General features: G+C 43.6%; 1 protein-coding gene across 4 annotated transcripts in view; it reads left to right on the plus strand.

The window, feature by feature from the left end:
* The window catches only part of cblb (Cbl proto-oncogene B, E3 ubiquitin protein ligase), a 44,912-nt gene extending 35,441 nt beyond the window's left edge, over positions 1–9,471 (plus strand). For 2 of the 4 annotated variants that reach the window (XM_076161377.1, XM_076161378.1), the window contains exons 12-19: positions 311–721; positions 3,040–3,131; positions 4,977–5,111; positions 5,232–5,296; positions 6,634–6,747; positions 6,952–7,137; positions 7,906–8,028; positions 9,095–9,471. In XM_076161377.1, the coding sequence (XP_076017492.1) occupies positions 311–721; positions 3,040–3,131; positions 4,977–5,111; positions 5,232–5,296; positions 6,634–6,747; positions 6,952–7,137; positions 7,906–8,028; positions 9,095–9,357 (1,389 nt within the window). In that variant the 3' untranslated portion in view covers positions 9,358–9,471. The remainder of the gene's footprint in view (positions 1–310; positions 722–3,039; positions 3,132–4,976; positions 5,112–5,231; positions 5,297–6,633; positions 6,748–6,951; positions 7,138–7,905; positions 8,029–9,094) is intronic. The other 2 variants (XM_076161379.1, XM_076161380.1) reach the window with 2 other exon arrangements.
* The last annotated feature ends 8,838 nt before the right edge of the window (positions 9,472–18,309 follow it).

The following is an 18,309-nucleotide window of genomic DNA, read 5'->3' on the forward strand; positions in this document are numbered from 1 at the left end:
GAATTAGGGAAGTGAAGTAGGAAGAATATTTTTCAGAGCAGATTGAGCCTTTTTTATTCCTTATTATTTGACATTCGACATGTCAAGGTAGTTTGATTATACTTGACATCAGAGATGAATTTGGGAAGAAGAATGAAGAATGCTTAGTGACTGAAAGTATGAGAAGGTGTGCAGTAAGGAAAGGAGGCTACATAAGTGTCTTTTATCTACAAAAAGTATATTTTATAATCTGATATAGAAGGTTGTATTCTGAGCTATGGTGTGTTGTTTTTAATATTGAATTATTTATTTGCCCCTGACAACACAACAGGGGTCACCAGGCATGTCAAGGAAACAGGACAAACCTCTCCCAGCACCACCGCCTCCCCAGAGGGATCCACCTCCCCCTCCACCCCCCGAGCGCCCCCCTGAGCGGCCCCCCGAGCGGCCTCCTCCAATCCCCCCAGAGACCCGCCACTCCTGGCTCCCCAACTCCTTGTCCCTGTCCTCCTCCATGTCATCTTCAACGGGCGCGCTGTCCGACTCCCCGATGCCCCCAGAGACCCGGTGTCTCAAAGAGAGCCACTCCAGCGATGCACACAGGGGCGGAGCCGAACATCCGCCCCAACTGGGCCCCGTCGGCCTGTCTCACCTCAACGGAAGGCCGCTCAGTTGTCCGTCAGGGGGGTTTGGGAGGTTGCATCACAGAATGGAGGGGACAGGAAACTCAGACAGCTCAAAGGTAAGACGAAGAGCCCGGGGCCGTCTAAGGTCATCCTCTTCTCCAGTTTATAACTCATTGGCAGTGAGTCAGTGTTCAGCTGCTTTCCATCACGCATAACGTTAACACAATAATGATTCGGTATGTAGCTGAGAACCTTTTTAAATGCGCTGCTCCTGTGTAAGTAACCAAAACATGACAGCTACACCATTGCAGTGCTGGCTCAAGCTGTCATGCAGAGCAAACACTGGAAACCGCAAACATTAATCTTGAAATCCCAACAATAATAAGGTGTGAGTCACTGTTTACAGTTCTGTCACCATTTCTTTTGCTTAGAATCTGACATTTCAATTGGAGAAAAGAAGAAAAGGTTCTTAATTTGTTTGACTAAACAGAAGAGAGAGGAAAGTGTTCATGTGGTCAGGGTAATGTGGAAGTCTCGATGCCCATATTTCAGAAATGTATTCATTCTGGGTGCTGTAGACGCATTTTTGTAATTTATTATATAAGTTCATTTATGTAAATCTGAGGATTTATATTCGTCAGTGGAATCCTTCATTCACATTTAAAACAGCTGACAATGATTGCAATGTTCAGCCACTTGAAACATCACACTGTGAAACTTGTTAGAATATGAAGGTCTGGCATTAAGAGAATTATATTTAATATGAATAGAAATGTTTTCGAATTGACTGTGAATTTCAAGTGTCTATGTACAACAAGAGGAAGAACAGGAAGTACATGTACGACTGACATCACACACTGTGTCACCTCAAAATGAATTGGAAATGATAAATCTATAATTCAACAGTAACAGGAGCTTTGAGGAAATGATGGTCACAGTGGATTTGAGTCCAAATATCTTCACTGATTCATATCACACACACCAGCAAATCAAACTGCACTGTTGGGACACCAATGAACTCTTTTATTGGAGTTACTATTTCTTACCTTTGTAATTGTTGCAGCTTGTGGCTGGTTTGTAATGTGAAGTTAATGATAGTTTGAGTGTCGGAGGAGAAATCCAGCCGTTGCCAAAGATGTGATCTTAATCAAAGCTGTAACCCTGGACTGTAACTGGACTGGCCACTGCAGCACATAACGTGAATGCAGTAAGCAAATGTGTATTTTATGAGTTTACATTATTATATTATACACAATATCATAAACGTCTGGTGATAAAATGATTGAGTTATGCCAAGCTGTGTTGTCCAAGAGCCTTGTCTGACAGTCCCTTTGTCATTAATGAAGGCAGCAGACGCATGACTGATACGCTGCTCTGCCCTTAATGTGCAAAAGCAAATCTGACGTCCGTTGTGAAAGATCTAAGTATGATAGAAATGAAACCCCACTGATTTGAAGTAAGGCTCAAATCTTTGAGCTGAACGTTTGAACTCATGGAAGCAAACTGAGTCTAAACTTTTACCTGTGCAGGACTGAAGAACGCTGAGCATCTGCATAATTTCTGCTGCACAATTCTCTCTGCTTTCTCATTTCAAAGGCCGATATGCAGTGTGTGCAGACATACACACACACACACTCGCCACTTACTTTCTCTTCAGAGACTCTTTGATCAGGAAGTGCCTATCCTGTGGAAAGCATTGCCGATTTTGCTAATATTCAGTAAGCTGTTGTGGTTATTTGCATACTTTTCATCGGTTTTTCCCATTGAGCAACATTCACTTCAAAGAAGGTCCACTTTACATATGGAAGACATCTCTCAGGTCCTGCTGTTCTAGCTCACCTACAGAGCAGGAATTCAGATGGAAATGATTTGCATTCTGTCTTTTGCACCTGAAACACTCACATTGTAGAGCCAAAGTATCTCCATGCGGTGCTGAAGGTAGAGCGCCTGAACACACCACGCCACCGGAGCTCCCTGTTTGCTGCGAGCAGATCCACTGGGCACGCCTGCACTATGAATGGGGATTAATTTTCATCATGGGATTAAAGATAATCTCAGTCACAGAAAATGTTTGCATATGGCTCTCAGCTCTGCTTTCATGTGTAGAACTTCACATGTTGCACTTTTGGAGTGTTTAGAGCAGAAGGTAACAGCTTAACCCACTCAAACTGGTGCTGATGTTGCTTTAGGTGTGGTAGACTGAAGGCGGGAATTGAATGAACTGCACTTACAGGTTTGATCCCACAATTAGCTGGTTTGAGTCACAGTACTGTCTTATACTTAGTGTTCCGCTGGTAAAGTGATCCAAGCCTCTTACTTCTTGAGAATCACCATTAGGGAGGAAGACATGATGGCAGACACAGCATCTGCATCCTCACATTCTCTAATCTGTTTCTTTTCTGCTCTGTTCTCTGCTGTGTATGTGCCTGTGCAGGCTTTCTCCAATGGCCTGCAGATCAGTGACGAGTATGACATCCTCCCATCACGACCATCGCCCCCCCAGTCCAACCATGGCAACAGCCACAAGTGAGAACCACACAGATACACACCACAAAATGTGACGATTTAGCCTTGAAACCCGGTATATTATACACTTTGTAATCATGCTTCAGTAAAACATCAATCAAAAACAAAGCTTCCAAGGCACTTCAAGACCTTAAAGTGACATTGACAATATTCAACACCAACTATAACATTGAGGGGAAAACAACCAAAAGTATAATCTCGTAATCTCTTATCACATAAGTTTATCTGATGAGGATTTATTTGCAAACAATCTTTTGTTAGTCTTTACAATATGTCAAAATACTGGACAACAGCCTGTTCAATCAGCGAATAGTGCCGACCAAAGCTTTTCCAAGAGTCAGCTAGATCTAATTTCCTGTATCCGATTTTATTTTGCAAGGTTATGTGCTCGCTGAACTGTGCAGGCCAAAAATGGAAACAGAGCAAAGTTGCTGTGTGGTCTACAGTAACAATTTAACAAACTTTAATGGCTGCTCTATGAATTTGATTTTTTTTATATTGGACTCAACCATAAGTATATTAGCTTGGTAAGACTGGAACCATGACATTCAATGCTGGCCAGTTTGAAATTTAAAGTAGTATTTTGTTCTAATCACATGCTTTTCATCCGAATCTGTGGATATGACTTCCTGTTAGTGTAAAGTTCCCTCTCCCAAGCCAATTCCTTGGTGGTTTGAGAACACATGGACCCTCCTCCAGTGAGGTCTTGTATCCTCAGGGAGACGGTCTGGTAAGAAACGGCTTTGAAAAGTGATGGCCCAACGTCTAATAGCCTTTTAGCTGCAGCCAGAATTACATTAGGTATTTGTCTGTATTGGCTGTAGTGGAGGCTGGGGATGGAGCTGTCACTTCTGATGAAGCCTGAGCCAGAAGGGGAAGTTCTGGTTTCAAAGAAAGCCATCTTATCTTGTACAGTGTTGTGTTAGAGTGATATACACACACACACACACTTCCCTTGAACATCGACTGTAGCTGACTTACACGTATTCTTTCTATATGCTTATGAAACATGCATGTAACACTCGCTCACACGGTTCTATTGATAAACCTGTGAAGGCGCGAATTGACGCATTGCAGTCAATCCTTAAATCTCGTTGTAGTCAGTGATTTAGTTTAATATGTAACAGTTGTTGTGATGAGGCTTCAGACTGTGTCAGTGTTTCTTGTTACTGATTGACTGAAGGCCTGTCTGAGCCTTGGCTGTTGTCCTGTTTTATTATTAACTGGAAGAAACACAAGTACAGCGTCTGTGTTTATCTTTTGGCCCCTGGGCTGAAGTTTTGTCAGCGTACTTTGTACCTTTTCAGCACAATTGCACACAAGTAGACACATAAAATAGATAAACACGGCAAGTAGAGTAAAGGAGGTAGAGGCACTCCGTATCTGCTCTATGCATGTTACAGCTTGCAAAAGAAAGTGCTTCTGTTGTGTATTTGTTATAGTGAAGGTTGTAATGGACATGGCTGTAGTCTAAAAGAATCAAACAATGGTTGCTGTTACTTCAATACAGTGAAAACCCGACTAGTCACATTTGCTTAGTGTAGTTAAAACCATTGACATGATGTAAGGAGCTGGTGTCTTGCTTAAGTAGTCTAACAGGTGCAGCTCAGCAGTCGTTTATAGAGGAGTGAGAGCGTTACATCGTCTCTTCATTCACTCTCATCTACCAATCGGAAGACGACCTTTAGTCACATAGACTACATCATCCTTATATCCCCCCTGGTGAAAATGTTAGATTTGTTGTGTATGCGACAAACTTGTATCAGCCCGTCTATGATCTGTTTGCATGAGTGACATCATGCAGAATGGTCAAATTGAGTTGACAGTCTTGGGCGTCTTCCCCAGATCGTCAAATCCGTTCAACAGTGCTGCGGTAGAAAGACAGAGGGCGGGGCTGGAGAGGGCGGAGGATGACTATCAGATCCCTTCATCCAACCTCTGCCTGAGTCAAGCTCCCATCTCCATCTCTGTTCCCAACAGGTACTGTGCCTCGCCTAATGTAGCTCAGTCACCATGGCAATAGTGTGTTAGTTAGTTTTGCCTCATTCATTTGCTTCTTCAGAGGCTGTGGACCAAACAGTTATCCTTTTTCTTCCTCAGGCACTTGGAGAACGGCTCTCCTGAAACTTCAGTGGAGGAGAGGAAGCCCAGGCCCCCTGATCCCTGTAAGTCCCCCCCCCCCCACAACACTGAAGTACAATAACAAATACACTTTAGAATGCCCTGCTGCCATTACATCATGAACATCTTCATGACATGGACCCGGGAGTGAACATGTCAGCATCTGGCCGAGAGGGATTCCTCACTCCTCTTGCATTTACATTTACATTTACATTTACATTTAGTCTTTTGGCAAATGCTTTTATCAAAGCAAAGATCTAGTCTGTTGGGAGCAGTAAGTGCTAAGAGGCAGATATAGATAGATAGAGAGGGTTTATAAGGTATGAAGGTGTTTCCCAAGGTGTTTTTAAATGGCTACAATATAAAGGCGTGTGTGTGTGTGTTTGTGTGTGAGTGTGTGTGTGTGTGTGGGTGTGGGTGTGGGACAAAAACACTCTCTGCATCCTTAGTGTCTTGATCACACATGAACTTCAAATAATAAAACACACTGTTTAGATTATTGCCTCCATAATCCTCTCACTATCAGTCATAATAAAAGAACCCCATTACATGAAGTGTGTGGGTGTGTGTGTGTGTGTGTTGTAACCTTGTGTGTTTTGCAGCAGTTCAAAGTACACATGGACACTCATTACATTGATACAGTGGTTCCCAAAGTGGGGGGCGCTAGAAGAGAGAACATTTGCTGAAAGCAGAAATGATGTTACACAGTAAAAGTTACACAGTATTACGCCGTTAGACTTTTAACAATTTCACTGTGAAGGTGATGTCACTTAATTATTTATTTTGTTTTGTTAAATAATAAGTTGCAGTTATATGATTATAATGTTTAAGATAAATTTGAGTTGAGTTTGGAAGCTAAAGGTGTTTGTGTGTGTGTGTGTGTGTGTGTGTGTGTGTGTGTGTGTGTGTGTGTGTGTGTGTGTGTGTGTGTGTGTGTGTGTGTGCACATCGGGGTAGGTGCAAAAGTTTGGGAACCACTGCATTAACAACATTCAAACTGAGTGGAGTGTGTAAACAGTCAGGGCCGATGTGTTGGCTCAACATTTGACCAAAAAGTGAGCAAACCCCGATAGTGAACCAGCATATGTTTACATCATGTCAGTCTACATCATGTAATTTCTGTCTCAGGATAGAATTTGTAACACACACACACACACACACACTCTGCTGCAGTGTTACTGGCTGTCTGTCCTGGTTCACCATGGTCTAACTAGCAGTGGGAGTCGTGTTCTTGCCGTTAGTAGAATGAGCTTTTTGAATGAATCTTTTTTTTACAGCAGCTTGTAGAGCAAAGTGACAGTGGAGTGCTGCAGGAGCTTTTAGGCGGCTTCACGCTTCATGCTTCATGCTTCATGCCTCACACTCTGCTTGTGTTCCTCAGGTGGGCATTTTGAGCCGGCCAGGGCTTTGGTGTCGGGCCCGGCACATTCTGCCCTCTGCCCCTTCACCGCCAACAAGACCCCCTCTGACTATGACATTCTGCTGCCCCCCCAAGGTAGCACCGCCCCGCCCCCCCCCCCCCCCGCCCCCCCCCCCACCTCCTCTCCCAGTCCTCTTCCTGTCTGTAAAATTCTCCCCTGTCTTACCTGTGTTGGTCTGCATGGCTCCCAAAGGGCTCTGCAGCGTGTGTGTGTGTGTTCGTGTGTGTGTGTAACCAGCATTGATTCAGGAGTCTTGTTTGTGTGGTCTTGTCCTCCAGCAGTGGAAGACTCCTTCAAAACTCGCCCCCCCTCCCAACCTCCTCCCCCTCCGGTGCGACACAGCTTCACAGACCTCTCCTCCTCATCCTCCTCTTCATCCAACAACTCCTCCACCTCCTGCTCTTCTGCTGTAGCCCGTCCGCACAGGCCCTCCTCTGGACACGAGCACCTGCTGTTAACCCCCGGTGAGCCACTTATTATGAGATCCAGAGGTAAATAGACGAGGATGTTGAGGCAGTAGCTCAGTGGGTAGAGCTTCCGCTTGGGAACTGGAGGGTCGCCGGTTTGAGTCCCTGCCAAGGTGCCCCTGAGCAAGGCAACGAACCCTCAATTGCTCCCCCCTCTGCGTAGGGTGGTAATGTAATGTAAGTCGCTTTGGATAAAAGCGTCTGCCAAATGCTCGTAATGTAATGTAATGTAATGTAATGTTGTGATAGCAGGTATAGAACGACCGTGTTAGATATCACACAACATCGAGGGGAGCTTTTGGCATTCATGGAGGGTTAGATAACGGAACCTACAGACAAATGAATGCGGATGATGTATTTATTGCATGCATGTCACCATATCTGCGGAAAGTATCAAAATGTGGGCAGGAGGAAGCGTAAACATGCTGCAGTCGGCTAGGTGAAGAAAAATGGGAACAAAAACAAATGTGCGAATTTACAGTGTTTATACTGGAGGTGTAGAATGTGTGTGACATTTAACAGCCCGCACCAATAGAATACAAAATAGATAACGGGATTAAATCGCATCAAAAGCTTTATGCTAATCTAACATTTCCCTGCCTGCTGGATTAATGTTTACTAGCACCAAAAATGTGGTGAATTTAATGCAGTGCTTATCATTTGTTGCATGAGGTTTTGACTGACAGATAACTACAGGCTTGTTTTTCTCTGTGTGTGTGTGTGTGTGTCCGTGTGTGTGTGTTTGTGTGTGTGTGTGTGGTGTAGACACGGTGTTTGACATGCTGAACAGTGCCGCTCCTCTGCCTCCACTCCGAAGACAGACAGGAGAGAACGTTAAAGGGCTCTCCAGAGGCTGCCTGGAGTACGATCATTTACCCAGCAGCCAAGGTAGAGCAGCAACATGCACGCCTCATGTCCAAACCAGGACACACACACACACACATCTGCAACACACACACATCGGCTGTTTGTATGGACCAACATGATCCAAACACCTCAGGTCCTCCTCAGAAGAGTATTGTACTCCTGCTGCCATGATTAATCAATCAATCAATCAATCGTCATCGACTTCTGTATTTAAAAAAAGAGATTAAATATCCACTGAATTGATCACTTGAGAACAGGACTTACTTATTTAAATTATTCCTAGTTGAGCTTGCATTTGTTTTCCTTCTTCTTGTCTCTCTCTCAGTGAGAATCAGACTCAGACTGAGACTCAGACTCAGACTGAGACTCAGACATAGACTCAGTCTCGATACAGAGATCCATTTCTCCTACTACTTAATAATAATCAAAATAGTTAATAGATGCATAATCAATAGTTTTAGCCCTGCATGGAATTAAACTTAAAACTAAAAGGGCCGTGCTATTGAAGTTTAAAATGTGCAGAATCCTTTCATGCAGGCCAAGGAACAAAGAAAAATACCACTATGGTGAAAAATTCAGACATGCATGCACAAGCTTGGAGATTCTCATCAGTGTGTGTGTGTGTGTGTGTGTGTGTGTGTGGGTGGGTGGCTGTGTGTGGTTGTGTGTATGGCTCAGTGTGGGTGTGTGGATGAACACTAACAGGAAGTGTTGGTGTGTGTTCTTTAAATAATGACCACAATGCTTCCTTTGTGCAGATATCTGAAGCTTCTCTGAAACTGCGAGTTGCTAAAACTGCTTAATATCTTTGTAGCTTAAGTAGCTCTTATTTGCAAAATCTATTCCGTTTCCCTGGAAACAAGCTCACTCTGTCACAACCACCGTTAGCATTTATTGCGTCTCATCTTCTCTGGCAGGCCACATCAAAGACAAAAAAAAGTAAATGATCTTGAGAAGACTTAATGACCTCAATTAAAATGAAAATATGTACGAATATTCAAATGCTTCACTTTCAGTTTCTCACCTGGAATGAAGCTCATACGTTTCTGCACCGAGCTGATGTCTCTCTTCCTCCGTTCTTCCTCAGTATCGATGGAGTGTTTGCAGGCTCCAGCCAGGCCGCCCAAGCCTCTGCCCAGGAAGATCCCGCCGGACATCCAGCCGGGTAAACCCCACGGCCTGGACCCGGCCTCCCGCGAGAACGTGGACGCCAAGATCGCCAAGCTGATGGGCGAGGGTTACTCCTTCGAGGACGTCAAGCGGGCGCTGATGATCGCCCAGAACAAAGTAGACGTGGCCCGGAACATTCTGAGAGAGTTCGCTTTAGTGGCGCCCAGACTGCACCTCTAGTTGCAGAGATGCCAACAAGGGGGAAACAAAAGGAAGCGGCGCCTCTGAATAGGAACTAAGCTTCTTTCAAAAGAAAAAAAAAAAGGGCTTCTTCTGTCTGCCTGGACCACGACTGAGGGACACTTTGCATTTCCTTGCCGAACAGAGATGACGACGCACAACCAAGCGGCTAAAAAACCAAACTGAAACATTGCAGAACGCAGAGTGTGAAAAGAGTGTGAAAGACTTCAGCCTGTGAGGAGAAGAAGAAGCAGAAGAAAAAGAAAAAGAAGCATGCTTGTTGTTTACAGTGAGCTGTGCCGGTGCTGGACTCTGGTTACTTTATTGGTGCTCCTGTTTCCTGCGCGTCTCTGGGTTCGGGTCCTTATACTCACACCTGAAGCCCTGATCCTGCTCCTGCTGCTAGCACTCCACTCAAAACACAAACACAAGAACGTTTCAGGCTTTGCACAGCTTTGTTTAACGGTCATTTTCATTTGCAGCCAGTTGGGGGAGCCAGACTCCACCTTTGTTTTGTTCTGTGTTCCTTACCTAAAGTGTAACAGCTTCTCCTCTCCTCATCGCCTGCCCTCCTGTTGTTTCAAGCTCTTTACTCCTCTTTCTTTCCTCTTGTAGCCCCCATTAGAGTACACCGGCGTGTGTGTGTGTGTGTGTGTGCGCGCACGTGTGTGTGTGCGCGCACGTGTGTGTGTGTGTGCGCGCGTGGCGTCTGGCTGCCTCGCAGGTCTTAACAAGGTCTGCTGCATCCAGAGAGCTTATGTGGACTCAGAGGAGGCCTTATTGATTCTCTTGTTTGGTGTCCGGACCTGGAGAGAGCTGTTGGACAACTCCAGAGGATCACTCCTGCTGCACTCTGAGCGTGGACAAGGAGAGTGAAGAGGGAGGGGGTGTGAGCTGGGTTGGGGGGGGAGGGAGAGAGGGAGGGAGGGAGGGAGGGGGGAGTTAATGTCACTCTTTGTTCCTGTTCCTCGAGTTGAGGATTAATCAGCTGGGGCATTTTTTTTTTAATTACATTCTTCATCGGCGGAGGACAGCGAGTCTGTGAATGTATATCGGTTCTGCATGAGTGAGCTCCACCTTTGTACACTTCAATCCCCCGCTCACTCCCACTTTGGTATCCGACGCATATTCAGGTTGTGGAAAATTTAGGTTGTTTTATTTTACATTTGTACACGTCAGGAGCCAGATGATCCTGTAATGGGTTTTTTGTCTACCGCCTGCATTTCGGCTCCAGATTTGGGATGACAGGAGGGAACGCGGCGTGTATTCATCAAGCGGCGCCAGACGTGTGCGTTTGTGTTTCAGGCCAGAGTTGACAGGCTTGTGCAGATGTCACAGAGCAGATTACAGAGCCATCACGCAGGGAAAATGTTGTTGACGTTCCCCGAGACGTCTGTGGAATCTGTCTCAGTCTGATTCAGGGATTGGGGTCGTGTGGCAGAACCTTGTTCTTTTTTAACTGATGCATAAATGTTTGTTTACTCACGTTTGAAATGGCTCATTGCGCACCCACGGGCCATTTAGAACCTGACGGGAAACAGCTGAGAGTTTGAGCTCCGAGTCAAGGAACAGGCACAGTCACGGTGCAGCTTTGAATGGCTTTTTCCTCTCAATCTGGAATCAGTTTGACACACCTCACACATTCATTTATTAGATTTGTTCGACCATAATAGAGTTTTTTAGGGTAATATTCATACTGAACCAGGTCCAACACACAGCAGCAACATGGATTAATGCAGATATTGGGCACCTTTGTTTTTTAAAGGGCAACTCTACCAATTTTACAGTTTAAATTCAGTTGGTTGGTCTTGGGGAGCACTATTTGGCATGTGAAAACCAGGGTGTAAAGGCGTTTGTGTGTGCAGAGGCCACAGTGCTGTCAGGGAAAACTGACACTCTATGACATCACAAAGGTTGTTTCATATTGGTCCAGGAGACTAAAAGCCACTAATGCAACATTTTGGTGAATTCCACCCTGTCCTGATGTCGACGGGTCTTTATCATGGAATTTCAAAATGAGTTTTCCAGGTGTGGACATGTTTTGGCCGGAGAAGATGTGCAAATTGATTTACTTGTTACACCATAGACAGCAAACATCATCCTGTTCTTGTTCTGTCATGTCACAAAAACCTTTTCACATGTGGAAGAGTAAATGTTGATGTGTAAAATCGATGGAGTTGCCCCTGTAAGCGCTGCAGTTAAAGCTCCTACCTGTCCATTTTGAAATTTGATGACCCCTAGAGGCCTGAAATGGCACAATTCTTCTCCCCCGAGTTAGATTCAACTCACCAAAGCATTTATGTGCAACAGACACAGAATGTATTGTTTTGGCAGAGCTACAGAAACGCAGCTGTGTCTCCCTGACACTGTTCTGCCACGGCTCTTCCTCTCGTCCTAACGACGCAGGGACGTAGTAACTTTAACTACACTAACAGTCGACGCACCAAACCTCACCAGCGCAGCCAGACTCCACAGCATCTGGTGCTCTGTGTGCGTTTGTTTCTGTAAAAACAAGCAGCCAGTGTGCGTTTCTTCCCCCCGACCAAGGCTCCAGATCCAGTTAACACACACACACACACACACACACACACACATGCAGTTAACATACTTTCTCTACAGACGCTATTATGCTATCAGAAATAATATGAGATGATGTTTTAAGTATTCTTTCAGTGATATGCTCAGTTAACGCAGAAATTGGAGTCAAGATTAGAAACGATTCAGCCGTAAAGATGTAAACAAACAGAATCTGCTACCATCAGTCAGCACTAATAGGTTTCTACTAATAGTGAATACCGCTCACTGCCATGTTTGTTTTGTAACATCCAGATGAAAACTTTTACGTGTTAGTCTGAAGCCCAAAGCGAGAGTAAAACAGACGTCGACGGATGACGTAACGGCTGTGTGCACTCAGTGTGACTACCTGTGCTGCATGGGTAACCATGGAGAGAGAAGCCATGAATATGTTCTTATGCTCTGATCAGACAGTGGTGGACGGCAAAGTCCCAGGACAAATCTGTAAACTGTCATGTTCAGTCATCAGGTGAGTGTGAGAGATACTGAGTGAGCCCCCCGCAGCTCCCCACACACACACACACACACACACACACACCCTCACCCTCCTTCCTCTCTGAGAAGACCTTTAAAGGGGAACGCCACTGTCATTTACAATATTAAAGCCAATCAAGAGTGTTATTCCTGTTATTACCCACAATGCAGGTGCAGAATATTATCATCCCACTGCACATCCATGAAGATAGATCAACCAAACAACAAAATTCAGACAAATCTATATGAATAGGATGATTACAGCAGGAGGTTTGCCTGCTCCTCTTACAAATAGAGATGGAATGTTCCGGATGCACACATTGTTTGCAAATTAAGGCCAGTTTCACATATTCTCATGGTGCTGTCTGAGAAATGATCAGAGACCAAAAGTGTTCTCCTGACCGATACGATCACAGATGAGAGGATATTTACATCTTTCCTCATAGATCAGTTTTACCGCAGCTCGTGGAAGCATCCAAAGCTGGAATTCAGTGGCATTCCCCTCTAATTTCAGGCTCCTTTTTGCACTGTTTTAGTTGTTTTTTTTCCAAACTTGAACATTTCTGAACTCAGAGTTGTCATTTCTGTCAGACTCCCTGTTGAAGGGAGCACGTGGCCTTAGGTTGCAAAGGGCAGTTTGTTTTTTTCTAAATCCATTTTCTTATTATTGTGGTTTGGTGATGAAAACTGTGTTGATAAAAATGTAAAGCATAGAGTAAATGTGCAATTAATTTATACATTATTAATGCCTTTTCATGATATGTTATTTTCATGGATACATAAATAAAAAAGTCATGAATGCTTTGTTTTATTTAATGCTTGTGTGTTTTGCTGCTCTGTATTTTCATGCAGTATTCACGCTCTGCTATTGACTTTGAGCTGTAGGCTTCCGGTGAGACACGAGTCGTTTGGAAATGTAACGGAAACACAGAATAATGACAGTTGTAATTACCCCTGCAGGGAACTTCACTTTCGCCATGAAGGCAGATCAGGTAAGAAATCTGACAAATGATGGAAGCGAGTTGAGATTTAATGAAACGTGGGACTGAACAGAATGTGAGGAAGTGTCCCACCGGTGAAGTTACATACTAAAGTGATACGTTCAAACCGCTAAAGACAACAAAGTTGCCTGTGCCATTGCCAGAGCTCCAGGCTGCTTTGTTAGTGCGCACAGTGGAGTCATAAGAAGCCACAAGCACAAAGAGAAAGAGTCACTTTTTTTGGTAAAGAAGCTCATGTAATTGCTGGTTTGTGGATTTAGAAATGTAGTAATAGCAAGTGTTAGGTGACTTTCAGCTACACTTCAGTTCCTATGGAAACTGGGAAAGAAGATCCAAGTTGTATCTTTGTAATGAGCTTCACGCCATGAAATACCAATTCTCATGTTCTCAATGATGAATGTGATGTATGAGGGAGATAGCAGAGAGCACAAGAGATCAGACATTCCAGTGTTCTGTAATGTCCAGGCCTCTGACTTCATGCTTGAATCTCACTGATGACTTTCTATATGGAATTTGAAAGTTAGTTTTCTGTAGGTGTAATTCTGAAGGGAAAATTTTGAGTGAGCATGAATTTGCCTGTGTGTGTGCGTGCGTGCGTGCGTGCGTGCGTCAGCCCTGTGATGCACTCGTGACCTGTAGACGTGTACTCGGCCTTTAACCTAGTGAACGCTGGGACAGGCTCCAGCCCCTGATCAGCTTAAGTGGCTGTAGCGGACGGTAGATCTGATATCTGTCTGTTATCACAGTGCACAGAAAGCTCCTGTCAGGCCTCACTGGAGCCAATTTAATATCAAAGCCTCATGACTGAATTTAACGCCTGTAGGCACATTCATGCACGTTAATCTGCACATGCTGCTATAATGTTACATGCCTCTGTCATGGCCTGAGACGAATTTCTGTGGAAGGTTCTCTGGCCATCTTAAAATGCCACAGTATGTTAGGATGTATCTACTGAAGTTTATCTGTCAATAATGTGAGTAAACACACACTACAAACTGACCCATTTCCTAGTTAATAATTCTTAGCCCCCTTGTAATTCCCACAGCACTCAAACCCACTCGGGATGTTTTTGTGTCCAATATCTGTTTAGTAGAAATTTGGAAACCTACTGAGTTTTAGAAACTACTCATGATTTTTGTATTTTCTCCAAATTTCAAAAAGTTAGGGTATTAGATTTGCAACATAAAAATAAAAATCCTTTTTATATTCATAGTTAGTTTGTTTATTGAAATAATAAAAAAAGAGATTGTGTTTGACAGACAACTAACTAGATGCAGTAAGTAAAGTAGTCTGTTTTCACTCTGTGTGCATGAGTGTCTCAGCAAGGCAGAGGGATTCTATGTATCCCCTACATAAAAACAAAAACATAAAGCTGTGTAATACGTTCCACTTAAAGCACCAATGGGATCAACAATTTACAAAGTAAGTTCATTGTAGTTGAACTATTACATATGAGTATTAGTGGGCTACTACAAGAATCTATCAGAACTGTTAAGTCCCAGGGGACCAGAGTGCCGAAAGCTGTGGCTTCAGGTGCACAGAGAGGACGTGTGCTGCATCACTGACCCCCCACACACACACACACACACACACACACACACACACACACACACACACACACACACACACACACACTGAGAGACCCCTCCTTCTATCTCTCTCTCCATATCTGCTGGCGTGGCCCCAGAAGGAGCTCCTCACTGAGCTGAGCAGCCGAGGAGGAGGAGGTGATGGACTGATGGAGGTAATCTTTGCTGTCTGCCTGCCATTATCCTCCCACAACCCAGAGGAGACACATCACTCTCAGGTGTGGCTGTAAGAGGTATTTTTCCTGGAACTAGTGGATCCAGCCTTTAAAATAAACCTTTATAAGCCAACACTGTTGCGGCTGTGGTGTTAGGCGAGACAACATGAAGGAGATTACATGTGGATACTCACCAGTGCCTGCTGGTACCAATGGAGATTCAAAAGGAAAATTGCAGTGGGTGAAGCCTGCCAGAGGAAGGATGAAATTGAGGACATGCTGTTCAGGTCGTCTTAACCATGTGGTCACTTTGCTATAATGTAACACAGGTAGTAGCTCCATTCAATAATCAAATTAGAAATGCCCTCAGATGTTACTCCCACACCACTGAAAGCAGAATACATGTTTAAATCATCATCAATCATTCTAATCTCTCTCTTCATTCACATCCTCTTTTGACTGATTCAGAAATAAATCAATTGTGACAGGTCCTGAATGTAACTCCGACCAATGTGCCAGAGTTAATTCAACTTTGATAAAACTGAGTTATCACTGTGATTAAAATGCACCAACCCTCTGTGTGGGGCGTACAACCAGATTACTTTGAACATTTATTTCATAATTCATGAAATGTGCTGAAATAAATCCCAAACAACATACATGAGATGTCAGCATTAGAAAATACACAGCATTTAATGAGATCATGTCAGTGGGCAAACACACTGTGGGGATTTCCAGCAGGAAAATATATGAAGTGATGTCAGCAATGGAAAAAACTGATATCAAGTTATACTTTCTATCTATAGTGGAATTCATCATAGAACAAGCTAACAAAAATGTTGAATGTAGAAATGTTTCCTTTTTTATATTCATTTTGTGACTTTAGGAAAGCCACTGAGCGACGTTTGTGAATGTGAAAATGGATCCATTTTACAATATTAAATGGTTAACCTAACAAGTGGCTCAGTGAAATACAGATTTCTGATGGAGTTTGAAATCTTCCCATCAAACTTCAGAAGAAAGAAATGTAGTAATGTAGAAATGTAGTAATAGCAAGTTTTCGGTGACTTTCAGCTACACTTCAGTTCCTATGGAAACTGGGAAAGAAGGTCCAAGTTGAATCTTTGTAATGAGCTTCGTGTCATGTGGACAACACCAAATAAGGAGCAGGACAGCACAGGATGCAAACTCAGGACCTTCTAGCAGAGAGGCAACATTGGCAAATAGTTTTCTTAAGTTTAGTCTGCTGTACTCAAGTGCCTGAAGGAACCCCAAACAGAGGCAGGGAGAATATGTAAACTCCACACAGAAAGGGATGGACAACATCATGTGTACCTGTACCTTTTGTAATTTCCGTGAATATATGCATTCCCTGTGCATCAGCATTGGCCTTTACCTTTGACCATTTTGAAAACAAATCAATAGCAAAGGTCCTGACCTTAAACGCAGACAACTTTCACTTTGATTCAAATTCAAAGCTAACTGTTTGAGTGAATGACAAACAAATAATTACAGTGATTACAATAAATCCGTCTCCGGGTGTTTTGATTGATGCTGTCACAATGTGCACTTTGGGTCATATGGCAGGTTAGGGATGTCAGTTCTCTGCACTTATCTAGCAGATCACAGCTTGGATTTGAGCCCAGGCTGCTAGTGCGGTGCAGACTGTCCTCCCCTTGCCAGGATTATGTGGGCCCTGGTTCCTCTTGACCCTGTCGCTTACCCTAACATACACTCATGTCACATTCTATATGTTAAAGCTACACATGGCAAAACATGCTGCTTCTGATCCAGATGTAGTCAGTCAATCATCGCCAATGGTGACTACTGGGAGCAGCAAAGGTTTGAGGCTGAGCCTGAAACTTATCAAATGCAGTACGCCTACATACACTAAATGTATTTGTCTTTGAAGGTTTTGATTGTTTTGAAATAACTGATTATATGATGTGTTTTCCTCATTTCGCTCCACATAAACAAGGCCATGTTTGATCATCGCAAACAGACTAAGGAACACCATCATGATATTAATTTTCATATCAGAAATATGATAGTGAACTCTCTCTCTCTCTGGCTACATAACCCTACACCTGCCAATAACACCAACTATTACCCCGACCATAACTCTTGAGTAAAGGCACAGATAGAGGTAAGATACTATCTGAGCAGTGGTACACGTAGAGGTCTTCATAGGTCCATTTGGTTCCTCGAAAGCTAGACAAAATTTAGGACGAGAGTCACGTCTGAACCAAATCATATTCAATCTAATCACGTCTGTTCCCGTGCTGTTGCCTGGGGTGTCAGTGTCAGTAGGTTCCTGTAACTGACAGGAGAGAGCAAAGAAAGTGCAAGAAAAATGTGGGTGTCCCCCAGAAGCAGAAAGACAACTGCTGTTTGAATGATGGAGCATTGTGGTGCTGCTGGCGTTGATATTCTCAATTTCTCTGTTTGGGTCTGTTAGGGTTGGCTGCAGATGTCACAACTTCATATGAGATCACAGATGACCTCTGTGATTGATGCAAATCAAATTTGGCAACACTGATCCCATATGAAGGTGTCTTAAACTGCAGATGTGACCCATTACTGATGTGTTGTTGTAAGCGGAGCAACAGGCAAAGCCAAATGTAAATAGAGACATTGATGAGCTGCTATGTAAGTAAAGAACCACACTCTATACTACTATTACCCCCTTTGGTAAAAAGGTGTAAAGCTAAATCTGAAAAGGACCCCTGATTCCTCTCCTTTAGAGCTCTGCATTTTAAGAGAGGAGGTCTAGAATTCTATAGCAGCATCCAGACTGCGGAGCACAGAGGTTAACGCTTGAGGAAGAGGCACAGTGCAATTACAACTTAATGCAAGATTAGATCAAAATGTTCCATATAGTTAATGACTATAACTCATGTGAGGCAGATACAATCTGATACGGCTCTTAAATGACAATTATGAATGAGGGACCATGGTTCTGTGATGCTGTTGCTCACTGATACTGAAATCTGGACTTTGTAAATTATCCTGTTGTGGTTTTTACACCATGTGTGAAAGGTCACTGCAACTATTTTAATAGGTTTTTAATTGAACTGCTTTCCATCAGATCATTAACTGATTCTTTGTTTACTGCTAATACGATTACTAATGTTGTTTTTATCATTTCTTATCAATCAC

This window comes from Genypterus blacodes, unplaced genomic scaffold, assembly GCF_046128005.1.
Source record: "Genypterus blacodes isolate CSIRO-AG114 ecotype Tasmania unplaced genomic scaffold, CSIRO-AGI_Gbla_v1 ptg000111l_1, whole genome shotgun sequence".
Lineage (NCBI taxonomy): Eukaryota > Metazoa > Chordata > Actinopteri > Ophidiiformes > Ophidiidae > Genypterus > Genypterus blacodes.